The following is a 12980-nucleotide window of genomic DNA, read 5'->3' on the forward strand; positions in this document are numbered from 1 at the left end:
TCTCTGTAGCTGCGTTGCAGTATCTCATTTGGTGTGAAAGCCTGATTAGGAATACAGCCGAGCAATGGCCACAGGACTAGAATTACAACCACTGCCTGCCACATGTTGCGGCTGTCTGTTTCCAGTTGGCTGCAGCTCTGCGTATATTGTGGTTTTATATCTCGCATCGAAACTAATTAGCGGTCGTTAGATATGTCTATCTGGTCTTAAACTAATTCACAGTGCCTGTCATTAATGAACGACGCGCACTCACGCTTACAGCTTTAATTAAGCCATTGACAGACATTTAATATTATAATTAAGACGATTATCACTCTTAGCCTGAAAGCACACTAGAATAAAAAAGTTTGATTGCTAATAGTTCATAGTAGTTGGGGTTCAGGGCAAATATTTTTATATTGCTGGTAATTTCGGCGACAAGTTGGACTTTAAAATTAGTTAAGATTTGGCAATTTCTCTAAGAATTTTTAAAAATTTTGTTGAAATATTTATTTAATTTATAATATAAGAATCAGTGGAATTTTAAGCTTTTAATCCGTTTAATTTTGAATGCAATCATAAAGTACATTCAACTAAATTTTGCTTGCTTTATCATCTTAAAGCAGCTTAAGTATTTTGTTTTTTGCTTAAAATAAATTCATAGTTTAATTTGCAAGCAATTTGCTTTGAGCCATAACTCGACTCACATTTAAGAAGTTTCTGAATATTTTAAGCTGTTAATCTGTGTTACATATTTAATTGCTCTCCGCTCTCTCATGGCATATCAAAGTTTGAGCAGGAAGCTCAAATGGCAAATTCAACGTTAAGTAAAACTTTTCGGCAACTTTATGGTCTTTGCGACGACTTGTGAAGTTTTTAGCATTTGCATTTCACATTTTTGTCTCGCGTTTTTGGCTTTTACAGCTCTTTCAATTAGACAAGCGAATGTTAAAGAGCAGCACATGTGTGTGCATATGCCAGACTCTTCACTTCACATTCATATTCATATTCATTTTCATACTTCTGTTCATTCCATTTCATACTTTAATACCATTTGAAGAGACTCACGCATTAATTTACACGTCAGTGCATATTTGATTTTATTTTATTTCCATTCACAGTTGTCAAGGGAAATGCACGTCTAGCAGTTACTCGGAATATGTTAAATATATCCACATTTCTGTGCAGTGGGAGGCATGTTCAACCAGGAAGTGAACAGCAACAGTTGTTGTCATACGAAGTTTATAAAGTAGGAAGGAAGCGAAGAAGCTGGCTTCAGGATTGTTTCCGTTGAGTTGAGAAAGTAACTCAACCAGAAAATACCCTGCATACAAATTCTTAATATCAAATTGGACTTTTTGAATAGTCTGGGTATATCTGAGTCGGGCTATCAGCTTTTTACCTACTTGTTGTATTTGCATTTACATAGGACTTTCTGCCGCTGGTCCTGAATGCTGCGCACCGCGTTGACATGCATAAGATTGCAAAGAATTGTTGCGAGCATAATTTATTCCAAGGCACGGCAACAAGGACGGGAAGCGGCAACAAGGACTACAGCTGGCCACGGCTGGCTGCCTGCCTATGTCCCGGCTGCTGTGCACCGTGGCGTATACGTAATGTAACATTAATTGTATTTATTTGCTTTGTTGATTGATTTTACCAGGGCCTCGAAGTCTGCCAAGCCTGAAAGCCCGAAAGCCTACATTTTAATTTTCCACGAGTTCTTAAGGCTTGCTGCGCTCCCTGCCATTTGCTAGACAATTGCGTTTATCAAAGTCATTTTGTGTATCATTTGCGCATAGCCCAAGGGTCTTTCCCCTGCCCATACCCACGCCCACATAAATTAACGTAAGCTTAACGAAGCATGGATGAAATAACAGCAATAGCGGAGGTTGACAATAAATTTATTGGTTTTTATCCACATCTGCCAGTACTATGACTGGGCTTATCAAAAAAGGCTCGGGTTTGGAGCACATCTGCGCTTTAATGCGACACATGTGCTGTAAATTTTAATGCTAAATGAGTTTCATATATCTGCCTATATAAATGGAAAGCGATTATATGGCCTGACGAATTGACTGACTGAATGAACTGGCTGACTTATGATCAAGGCACAGTAACACACCTCCTATACGATTCTCTTAAATTCAATTAAATTTAAATGCATCGACTGCTAAGTAAAGAAAGCGAAGGTTTCCAAAGCGTTGTATAAATAGGATTACGATTAAAAGTGAGAATAGAAGTAGGCGAAGGATTGACCCTGGTAGATGTAGGAGCCAGGAGTAAAAGCAGCGGTAGAAGAAGGAGGAGGAAGAGAGGCATATGGATTAAAAGATGGTCTAGTAGTAAGTAACAATGGGAGTGAAGTATGAGTAGAACTTGTATAAGTGGAATTAGGAGAATGAGGAGAAGTATGAATAAGGCAGAGGTAGTAGTAGAAGGATGAATAACACAAGTAGAAGAAGGAAGTGAAGTATGAGCAGAAATTGTGTAAATTGGATTAAGAGTATAAGTAGAAATTGAAATGTAAGTCTGAATAGAGGAGATAATATGGAAGAGGCTATGAATGATTAGGATCAATAACAAGCAAAGTATGAAAGAAAATGTATGTGTAGAACTTTGAGTAGAAGTCAGAACAGAAGTGGGATAAATATAAAGTATAATATGAAAAGAAATTGGAGTAGAAAAGGGAGTAGAACTAGTTTGAAATAGTAGAGTTATTTCTTTCTATATAAAAACCAAATATATATAGATTTGATTTTTCCATTAGCTGATTTAATTTATTCACCTGTTTAATCAATTTTGTTGCATGCTTTTAGGAGTTGTTCTGCTTGCTCATTGAAAGAAGCCAAGTTGTTAATTGATTTGACTAAGGCTTTAAAGCTATAACAGCTGATTCGAAGCTTAACGCCTGTCATCTGACACGCATCTTCCGGCATTCCATTCACATATACAGACGCAGATACACACGTATCCCACCCACGCACACACACGTTGGCAGGACAATCGAGAAAGTTTGCCTGAGGTAAGCAAGAAAAAAAGTTTGCCAGCCACTTGGCAAGTGACTACATCGATGGGCTGTTGGCGCTGTTAAGTAAGGATGCTAAAGGACTCTTTCAGCTGCTGCCTTTCCTTTTTGACAATGTGTTTTGGCTAAAAAATGACAAAGCACGAAAGTTTTCTTAAGGGCACGCACTCTCGTTAGAGGCCATGATTGAACGCATTTCGAGGCACGCATATCCTGTTGAGATTTTAAAGCTCGATTCGCATGTTGCGTGCTTTAAACACGATATATTTCTCTAGCAGTTGGAAGAAACTTTTCATTTAAGCTGTTAAACTGTTTGGCGAGGCAAACTGGGTGCTTGCCTCGTTTTTAATTAAAAAAGTGACCGGCCGGAAAAAGTTGGTAACAGGATTTTAGCGCATTTGCCAAACGACGCGGCTGCCAGTCGAAGTTTTTCACTTTGCTCTTTCATTTGATTCCAAAGTTGAAAGCATGCTTTCTTGTTGGTGGCACCACTTGAAATTTAAGTGCAACAAATATTTGTGCAATGCGTTCAATTAGAATTTTTGACACTTGACAGGCTTTGCCATGCATCCATGGAATAGTCAAAATTTTATCATTCAGAATTTCCTGCCTGTAGAAACTCATTCGATATTTCTGTGTTTGCCTGCTTCTATTTTTGCTGTCTGCTCTTGTTGACATTCAAGTGATGATGCCCGCAAAGCTTTGACATATTTCTCATGAATACTATTTGCACCCACAGGCACACACGTTGCACACCTTCACACACACCCACACAGAGATAGACTGTGGCATAGAGAACTTTGAGTTATGCGTGAATATTCGTGAATATTTGTCGCGATTGAGCTGTCTGTTGTTAAGTATAAAAGTTGCTGTGACAGCTTAGGACTCGTTACATATTTGGATATTCTGCTTATTTCAGGAATTTCGATGGGGTAGAGATATTATGCATGCAGAGATCCACTTTGGACATCTTTGATTTGGGTTAAATATCAAGAGCAAATATTTTGTATAAGTTTATAAAGGTAATTTAAGTATAAATACAATAAAATAATAAAGTTGAAGTGGCCGAGAGTTCATTTCTAATTTATCAGATCAGTTTAGCTAAAGCGACGTACTAAATGCTCGTATAATAATTGTTTATATGATTTATGATACGCATTACAGCACATCATTAAAAAGTCTAGACTGCGAGCTAAACTTGTTTGCAAAGTGAATTATTTAAACAAACTTCTGACGCTCAATTGTTTAAAGACAATGCTTAAAAGTCTCAAACAAGTCTTTCAGCGTTTTGCTAAGAGCGCGGACAGGTGGCCAGCAACGACTCTCGCGTCCGAAAAACAAAACCAAAACAGAGAAACGCGGCAAGCGTCAAGCACGTGTAGTTGCTGGGCGCTGATTGGTCAGCGGCTTTCGCTTTTTCGCCAGCACAGAGCGCACTCGCTCTCTCGCGCGCGCTCTTCGTGTGACTAAGAGAGCGCGACAGCTAGACGTAAACTGGTTTTGCGGCACCCTGTATGGCACGCTGGTTGGTCGCAGCTTGGGCCATACGATGGCGACTCGACACGAAACGTTTTCAGTTGTTGTTCGGCGTTCATTGAGTGCAGGCCAGGCGTATACGCAACGCATCAAGCCTAACGGTTAACGGGCAGCGCGAATTCGTAGCGCGTCGTCGAATATAACAAGAAAACAAAATCAACAAAAATAAGAAAAGAAGAATAAGAAAAAAACAAGAAACGAAAAACCAAAATTGGCTAAATTTTTGCATACCGGTTCTCACACAAAATCCGTTAAAATCTTAATTCAGTCAAGCGAGCGCTTCCTGTTAAAATCTTCAAAAAAAACGTTAATGTAAGGCGAAGGGTTTATCTTAACAATAAGTACCTAAGTAATTCAATATCAGAATGCCTGCGTATGTGAATATCTATGTGTCTGAGTATGTGAAGAAGTATCTAAGTATCTAAATATTTGCATATATGTGGCTCTGTGTATCTTTGCAAGCAATTAACTGGTGTTAAGTCTAGCTAAGCTCTGCGGGGATTTTCGCCATTTGTCGCCGTTAGCTAGAGTTCGCTTCACAGGTTAAGTTCTTAGCCAAAAAGTCAGACATATCCGTTTCACACGCCCCGGCGCAACAGTTAACTCACATAAATCTGTATGCACACACAAAATACTGACGAGCATTTATTAAATATTCATAAAACTTGCCGTCGCTTAGCAAAAGAAACCAAAACAGAGCTCTCCGAAGAAAAATTAGAGAACATAGCAACAAGTCGGCGCCATTTGGTCAACAACGTTGCCAACACTCTATCCATTTATTAACATTCGCTAAGAGTAGAAAAAAAAAAACAAAGCGAGGCGACGCTCGGCTTCCCAGAATTGGCAGTTAATTTTTGAAAAAAGAAAGAAATACGAAAACCAAAAAATAAAACCGCAAGACCCACAGGAGAGACAGCAACAGCTGAAAGCGTGTAATACGAGTTGTTGTGCGTGCATGTGTCTGCATGTGCATGTGTGTGTGTGTGTTAACTGTGCAAGTTTATATCATGTCATTAAAGTGGTTTGTAGACGCAGAAGATCTCGAGCCACCCACGCAGAAAGCGCATAGAAATTGAAAGTTCCGCATTATTTGCAACAGAAAAAGAGCTGAAATAAAGTGAAAAACTGATTACGCGACGCGTTCTAGATACAAATATATGCACTTGGCTGCAGATACAATCGAGTCGCTTTGTTTTGCGATTCGTGTGCCAGAACCGTTGTGTTTATTATTTTTATAAAATATGACAGCAAACAGCAAGAAAAAACATTTCGAATTGGGTCTCGCAATGTGAAACGCAACGAATGCATCCATAAGATACAGATACACACACTCATACACACACAGAGACACACACGGGAGCGTGTGTAGCTAATATAATCAACGCTAAAGTTGAGTGCAATGACAAAATTGCTGATAACTGACCAATCGAGCATCTCAATCATTAATTATGTTTCATTTTCTACTTTGTCTTCGCGTTTTGGCCTGGAATTTCATTTCATTTCATTTCATTTCATTTATTGAAACTCAACTTCTGTTGAGAGAGAGAGGGAGAAAGAATGCTGCAGCTGGAAAAATCTTTGACGCTCACGACTTATGCTAAATAACTGAATAGAATCGTACTAAGCTCTCAAGGTTACTGCTACTTTTGAGATATGTATCTTGCAGATACTTTTTAACTGATCTCAGTTACATACGCTCAGCTATGTAGAAAATTATATATTTTCGAAATTTCTGGTACGGCAAAAAGTCAAAAACTTTTATTTGGCAATCAGCTAAGATTTATGTTTGTGTGTTGTGTATTAGCCCAAAGTATTTCATATAGGTACACGTATAGACATTCTGTTGTTTGTTGTATCACGCCCTCTCGCTCGTTCTCTCTCTTTGTTGGTTGCTTTGGCGCTATTTATAGGCGCGTAACACATACGCGTATAGCATGTATCTTATAGATACATTCTGGCTAGCTGCCTGCCAGGCAAAAACTTTTGCATCGACCTGCCTCTGCCTCTACCTCCGTCACTGGCAGTGACTCGCTGCTGCTGCCCGTCTGGACCTGCCTGCTCATAAATATAAAGCCGAAGCGACATTGGCGAGACAGTGCGCCAAATGGACGTCTGCATTGCCTCGCAGATCGACACAAAGGAATCCGGCCAAAAAAGGTTCTCTCTCTCTCCGTCTCTGCATCTCCCTCTCTCTGTCTTTGTCTCTGTATCTGCAGATCTTGACAGCACTTGGCAATCGACTCTGCAACATGTTGCCGTTGCCTGTTAGCGTTTGCTTTGAAATCGAAAACAAAATTGATGCCAGACGCAAAGGCAAAGGCAAAGGCAGCAGCCTGAAAGATGGCTGAAAAGGCTAGGGAGCTAACGCAGCTGGCACAGCTGGTCAGATTTGCTGATTGTGGCCATCAAAGCGCATAATTGTTGTTTATGTGTTTATTTGGCAGCTCAAAATAACATATACAACAACAAAACCAACAACAGCAGTCGTTAGGCTTTCAAGTTTTCCGCATTATCCGAAAAATATTTTCCAAAAGCAAAAATGTGCGCAATTTTTTTTTTTAGCTGAAAAGTCAAAAGAAAACAAAAGCCAACCATAAATATCATGAGCTCCAAAGCTGACGACCAGTTTCATTTTTATTTTGTTAAGTTTTATTTTTATTCCTCTTATTTCTTTTGAGACTTGCATAACAAGCGGCATGCAGCTTGCGGCAAGTGCGCAGAAACATTTGCAGTTTTGCAGCTGACAAAAGCGCAGAGACCGTCGATTCGCTTGATTGCTGGCGTACGTAATTACAAGAAATCAAATAACAAGAAAAAAATAATAAAAGCAAAATATAAAAATACAAAAACACAAAAAAAACAAAAAACTTGAAAAACTGCTAAACACAAATTGCAGCTGACTGCAGTCAGGGTGAGGGAGGGCGGGGTTAGCTGAGGGGCGGGCAATGCAGCGCAGCAAGAACCGGAAAGGAAGTGAGCGTGTAAGTTACCAAGACTTTGACTTCGGCTGCGACTTGGAACCCAGCGAGCCAAAAACCGGTTTTCAGCTGCTGACGCCAAGGGACGCCGCTCAGCCAACCCCGCACCGCGCGCGCCCAGCGCTTGCACGCTTCTTGGAAGCACATCGTCAGCTATGCCAAGTCATTCACTTGCAGGCGATACGAGTTTTTCCATTGTGTTTGTTGTTGTTGGTGCAGCGCGCAGGCGCAGCTTTGTTGATAGTGCGGGCGAAGAACAAGACGAAACGAAACGAAACGGAATGAAATAAATCGAAACGAAGCGAAGCACGAGACAAAGCGCAATTCAAAAACTTGATAGTTGCCTGCGACGCAGACGTAGAAGATAGGCGTGCATTCAAGAACAAAACTGAGCAACATGGCTATGCACTGTGAGAAATAATGTGTGAAATGACAAATATCTTGAGCTGCTTCTAAATTCCATAACATAAATATTTAAAATATCTAGCTATAAAAGTATAGGTGATATTTAATTCCATTTGCTATTATAATTTTTTACATCTCGTCCAACCAGCTCTTAATTTTTCTTAGTGTATACTTCAAAGTGCGTAGCAAAGAAGTGACTTAAGAAAGTTCTTGTTGGCTAAAGGGAAGCAACGATTGGGTTGGGTAATGCATACCGTTCTTTGGCTCTATACTTCACTCTACTCGCCTACTCCTCCCGATCCTCCTCTTTCCCTGTCTCTCTCTCTCTCTCTCTTTCTATGTGGCACAGCTGCGGGTGCAATGTGAGGCACTTTTCTAGCAATATGCTTTTAGTATGCTTTGCAACGCATGCGTCGAGTGCTTTGGCCCAGCTCGTGTCTTGCTGGAGGTACTTGAACCCTAGCACGGAACTCACAAAATGGCGGTGGGGCAGCTACCTTTAGTCGTAGTAGGAGCAGACCATTTATGCCTGATATATGAATGTGGGCGATGGCAGGCATTGAACTTTGCACAGGCGTTGCTTTGTAGCTTTACTAGACAAAAGACTAGAGCATAGAGTAGCGTATACGTGTAGTTCCAGCTTTTGTTATTTCATTCGCATAATCCCTGCAGCCGATAACGAACTGAGCTCCACTTAAGCTAAGCTGATTTATGTTTCGCCCCAAAAAGTGTCAACTGTTCGGCCCAGTGGCCTCCATTCTGGTGTCAGCTGGCTGCAATTTGAACTCAATCGTTACCCAAATTGATAACTTAAGGCCGAGCCAGGCACAAAGAGAGAAAGAGAGAAACGGCGACAACACAAACGATAAAGAGATATTCGAGAATTGCTGGCATAACTTTTGTTTTAACCTTTTAAAAGCTGCCGTCGCATGTTTGCCCCCCACTTGTAGACAGCAACACGAGACGTGGAGCTGGAGAATGAGTCGGAGATGAAGACGGGCTCACTCCACGTAACGCGAGTCACTGGCGGGGCTTTCTGGCTGCTGCTGCTGCTGCTGTTGCTGCTGGCGTTGTTGCTTTTGTTGTTATTGTCATTTACAAGCTTAAACGTCCATGACCCTTTGGCCTGTCTCACAGCGAGAAACAGCGCCTGAGACTGGGTTACAGTCAGAGCAAAGAAGAGCCAGCAGAAACAGAAACAACATCAAAATAAAAAATGTAAAGACAAAAAAATATCACAGCTGTTGACATAAAGTTTCAGTTTGAGTTTTTGCTGAGTTCATTAAAAGCCACCGAGAGTTGATGAAATTTGATGGAGCGGGCAATAGCAGGAGACGCATTGATTTGACAATTGGAAAGGTTCCTCGATAAACAAAGGGGAGAGAGTAGTTATAGAGATTAGGCGGCCAAGGCATGCTCATTGACATGAGCTTCTCTGAGACTTTAAAGTATATATATAGAATATATATATAAAGTTATTTATGTATGCTTATTTAACTTTAACCACAGGAAAGCAGTCAAATTGAAAGCCGATTTCAATTAAAACGCAGACATTTCCTGCAGCGCCATATAAAAGCCACGAGCATGAAAAGACGTGCTTTACAAATAATAATAATAATTATTATTGTGATTGCAAATGTTTTATTTTGTTAGACAAAACAAAGCGTTGTCAGCACGTGCGCGTAGGTGTCATCGCCTATCGAGCGAGATAGACACAGCGATAGACAGACAGTTAGAGACTGAGTGAGAGAAGACGACGGACGCTTGTGATTCAGTGGTAAATTAGCGCGATTCCAATAAACTCAACACTTGATTTGCTGACTCAATATTAAAGTTCGAAAGTTGTTGAGTGAATCACTTCAATAGCCAAAGCGTAGACGAAAAGTTGAAGCGTTTAGGCGCATTTGATAACATGATATTAGCTAACGCTTATTGGCCTTTAGATATTTCTACTTTTCTGTTGATTTTCGCTCAACCTAAGCTGTTTTTTTATCCACCTTTCTTTTTTTTGCAGCACAAATTGGCGGTGAATGGGCTGATTTCATAATAAAACGCAAATAGCTAAAGAATCACTTCTTGCTCGCCAACGATTTGAGCCGAACTGACGCAATTCAATTTGCCAGCTACAGAGAGGCGACCGCAAGCTCATAAATTGGGATTAAGCAAGCGCACACTGGAGGCTGCGGAGCGCCAGAGCTAAAGCCCGAGCAGCTGGAGTCGAAATATAGCAGGAGCAGGAGCAGGGGAGCAGTAGGCAAAAAGGAGAAGAAAAAAAAACATAACAAATCAATCACAGAGCGCGCTCTTGACGCTCCACACAATTTGCATGAGCCAAAGCATTAGCCAACAGCAGCCGCCGCACCAGCACAGCCGCAGCCACAGCCAGAGTCGAAGCCAGAGCGGTAGCCGCAGTCAGAGCCAAAGCCAGAGCCAGAGCCAGGGGAAGCGTCGTTCGAGTGGCATTTTATGGCAACTGCGCCATCAGCTGCACAGGCGTAGCACAAGGAAAATGAAAACAATTTCATGATACTACAAGTGGTCCGAATCGGTGCTATTGAACTATCTGAGAATGCCATCGACGCCGTACGATCTGGTGCAGGACGATCAGGATTTGCGTGTGCCGCTCCATGCCGAGCAGGCGTTCTTCCATGGCATCACATTTCAGGCCAAGGTAAGTCGATGATAGAATTACGAAAATATGCGAGAAGATCAAGCTATGAAATATGATGTTTTGGTCTCTATCTCGAACTGAGTTCCGTCTAAGTTTAAATTTTTAGTTAAGTCTAACTGCAAGTCTATTCACGTCAAGTTATGAATCATTGATCGTTTGTCCTCATTTCAGTGACTAATCTTTTATTTAAGCAGATATCATTATTTTATAGTCTTCTCGGTATGTGAAATGCTCATGTCGCATACTAATTCCCAAATGGTTCTGGCATACGCAAAGCTATTTCGTCGGCGTGTCTTTTAAGTTTTCTTGGCTAAAGGAAGAGGTGTGTCTACCCTCTCGCACAATTGTGGCATGAGCTTGAACAGCTCCATTTCTCTTTTATCGCCACAATATCCGTTTTGGCAGCTTTGTAATTGGCATATCCATTGGCAATAGTCGAAACGTATATTTACTTAATATTACTAATATTTTTTCTTCTCTTTTGCCATCGTTTTCAAATCATTGTTGCAAACGTGGCCAAGCACACAAACAGTTATTACAATTTTATAAATGCAATTATATATTTTTGCAATTGAATTGAGGCAGCTTTGTTGTTGAGGTTGTTGCTGACGGAAGCATCGGTTACATGAATATCCCCCATAGATGTGTATATTTATATGGGAAGTTTTTATACTCTGCTAACAAATGAAAAGCGGGTATAACAGGTGTTTATGCAATATAAGTCTCTTCGATGAACTTGCTGTTAAACCAGGAAAGCCTATATACCCCATGTTAGGCTCAGAAAATGTTCACTTAAAACATCAACATCTGTCATAGTTATTAAGTTCTTGAATAAATTAGATATTAAGCTTCTTAAAAAGTTGATCTTTTCTATCTCTACATAAAAATATACAACAAAGTGAACGAGCATGCTGCAGTCGCTTATGCCTGGCCTAAAATTGTGACTTGTTTTGTTTTTACTTTGCTTTTTTGTTTTTGAGCATTCAGCAAGTTAGTCAACTGTCACATGGCCAGACATGTTGTTGTTGTTGTTGTTTGAGTTGAGAGGGGGAAAATGATAAACAAATTTCCATTTTGTGTGTGCGTGTGTGTGTGCGTTTACTCGCATTCAATTATTCAGCAACGCATGGCAAGCATTTGTTTAGTTCTTTTTTTTGTTATTTGTTGTTGTTGCTCTTTATTATTTTTGTGCAATGTGTGGAAATTGTTTGCGTGCCAAGCTCATATTCTATATATGTATAAAAAACATATATATATGAATCTGACTGAATACAGTTGGTTATTTTATGTTTTGGTCAGTTGAAGCTTTTTGATTTTTTTTTTATTTGATTTGATTAGCTAGCTTTGGCTGTTAAGTGGAGAGCCAATGACCCTTAGATAGACGTATGTCTATTTGACTAGTTGCTGTTGATGGGCATGTTTCCCAGAGCCTGCAGAAGTTCACGAATTGTTGCTGTTGTTGGAGTGCATTGAGCTTTGACTTTGTCGACTCAATGGCATTTCTTTTTTGTTTTTGTTGATGCCACACTTTGTATGCAAAGCGCTTGACATTAGTCGGCAGCATTGAGACAGCTCAACTCTGGCTCTGGCTCTGGCTCTGGCTCTGGCTCTGCTTCTTCATTATGTGAAAAACATTGCACTTGGATTTGCTGCTGCTGGTGCAGTTGCAGTTGCAGTTGCAATTAAATGCACTCAGTTGCCAAGCCAAATTGCCGTGAAGCAGCGTTAAGACCCACGCTAACAACGAACAGCCAAACAATTTCCATTGGCGTAGAGGCGGCGGGGGAGTGACATGTCTGCCACTGTAGCCCTCACGTATGCGCATAGGCTCTTTTCCGTCGCTATCCACGTGTTGTTTGTTACTGTGGCACGTTGCTATTTGCATTTTCCATAAATGAAAAGCAAGCAAAACACAAAGTTTTGCACTTTTCCGATGCTCGTTTTGTTTTCTGCCTGTTTTTGGTGTATACCGTTAGCATCACTATATGCATATGTATATGTATACGTACACAAAGAGGTATATCTCGTATGCGATATGCTTGGCTGGCTAACCCAAATAAGATACACAAGTCGGGCAGATAACAGTTTAAAAGACTGCCTGCAGTGCATACAGCAGCTTGTTCTTTCGTTGGCTTTTTTCGCTGTGTCAGCCCAACTGATTCATCTGCGTCTCAGGCTCAAATAACGAGCGTGAGTCATGAGTGTTTGTGGTTGTGATTGTGTGTGGCTGTCATTGAAGGCATTATTTATGAGAGGTATCGGACAGGACGCCACTTATAAATATATTTATGCCACAGCCTGCAAATTTCGCTCTCACACTCGCACAAATTTCGCAATCGCCTGCCTCTGACTTTGCCTGCTCTGACTTTTGCTTGCTTAGATT

At 40.6% G+C, this 12980-nt stretch overlaps 1 protein-coding gene across 3 annotated transcripts in view; it reads left to right on the top strand.

Moving 5' to 3' along the window:
- Positions 1 to 4598: 4598 nt before the first annotated feature.
- LOC111595641 (capon-like protein) overlaps positions 4599 to 12980 on the top strand; it is a 44085-nt gene continuing 35703 nt past the window's right edge. For all 3 annotated transcript variants that reach the window (XM_023309465.2, XM_023309462.2, XM_023309463.2), the window contains exons 1-2: positions 4599 to 4855; positions 9941 to 10597. In XM_023309465.2, the coding sequence (XP_023165233.1) occupies positions 10496 to 10597 (102 nt within the window). In that variant the 5' untranslated portion in view covers positions 4599 to 4855; positions 9941 to 10495. The remainder of the gene's footprint in view (positions 4856 to 9940; positions 10598 to 12980) is intronic.

Source organism: Drosophila hydei, unplaced genomic scaffold (assembly GCF_003285905.1).
Source record: "Drosophila hydei strain 15085-1641.00,03,60 unplaced genomic scaffold, DhydRS2 tig00000001-arrow-pilon, whole genome shotgun sequence".
Lineage (NCBI taxonomy): Eukaryota > Metazoa > Arthropoda > Insecta > Diptera > Drosophilidae > Drosophila > Drosophila hydei.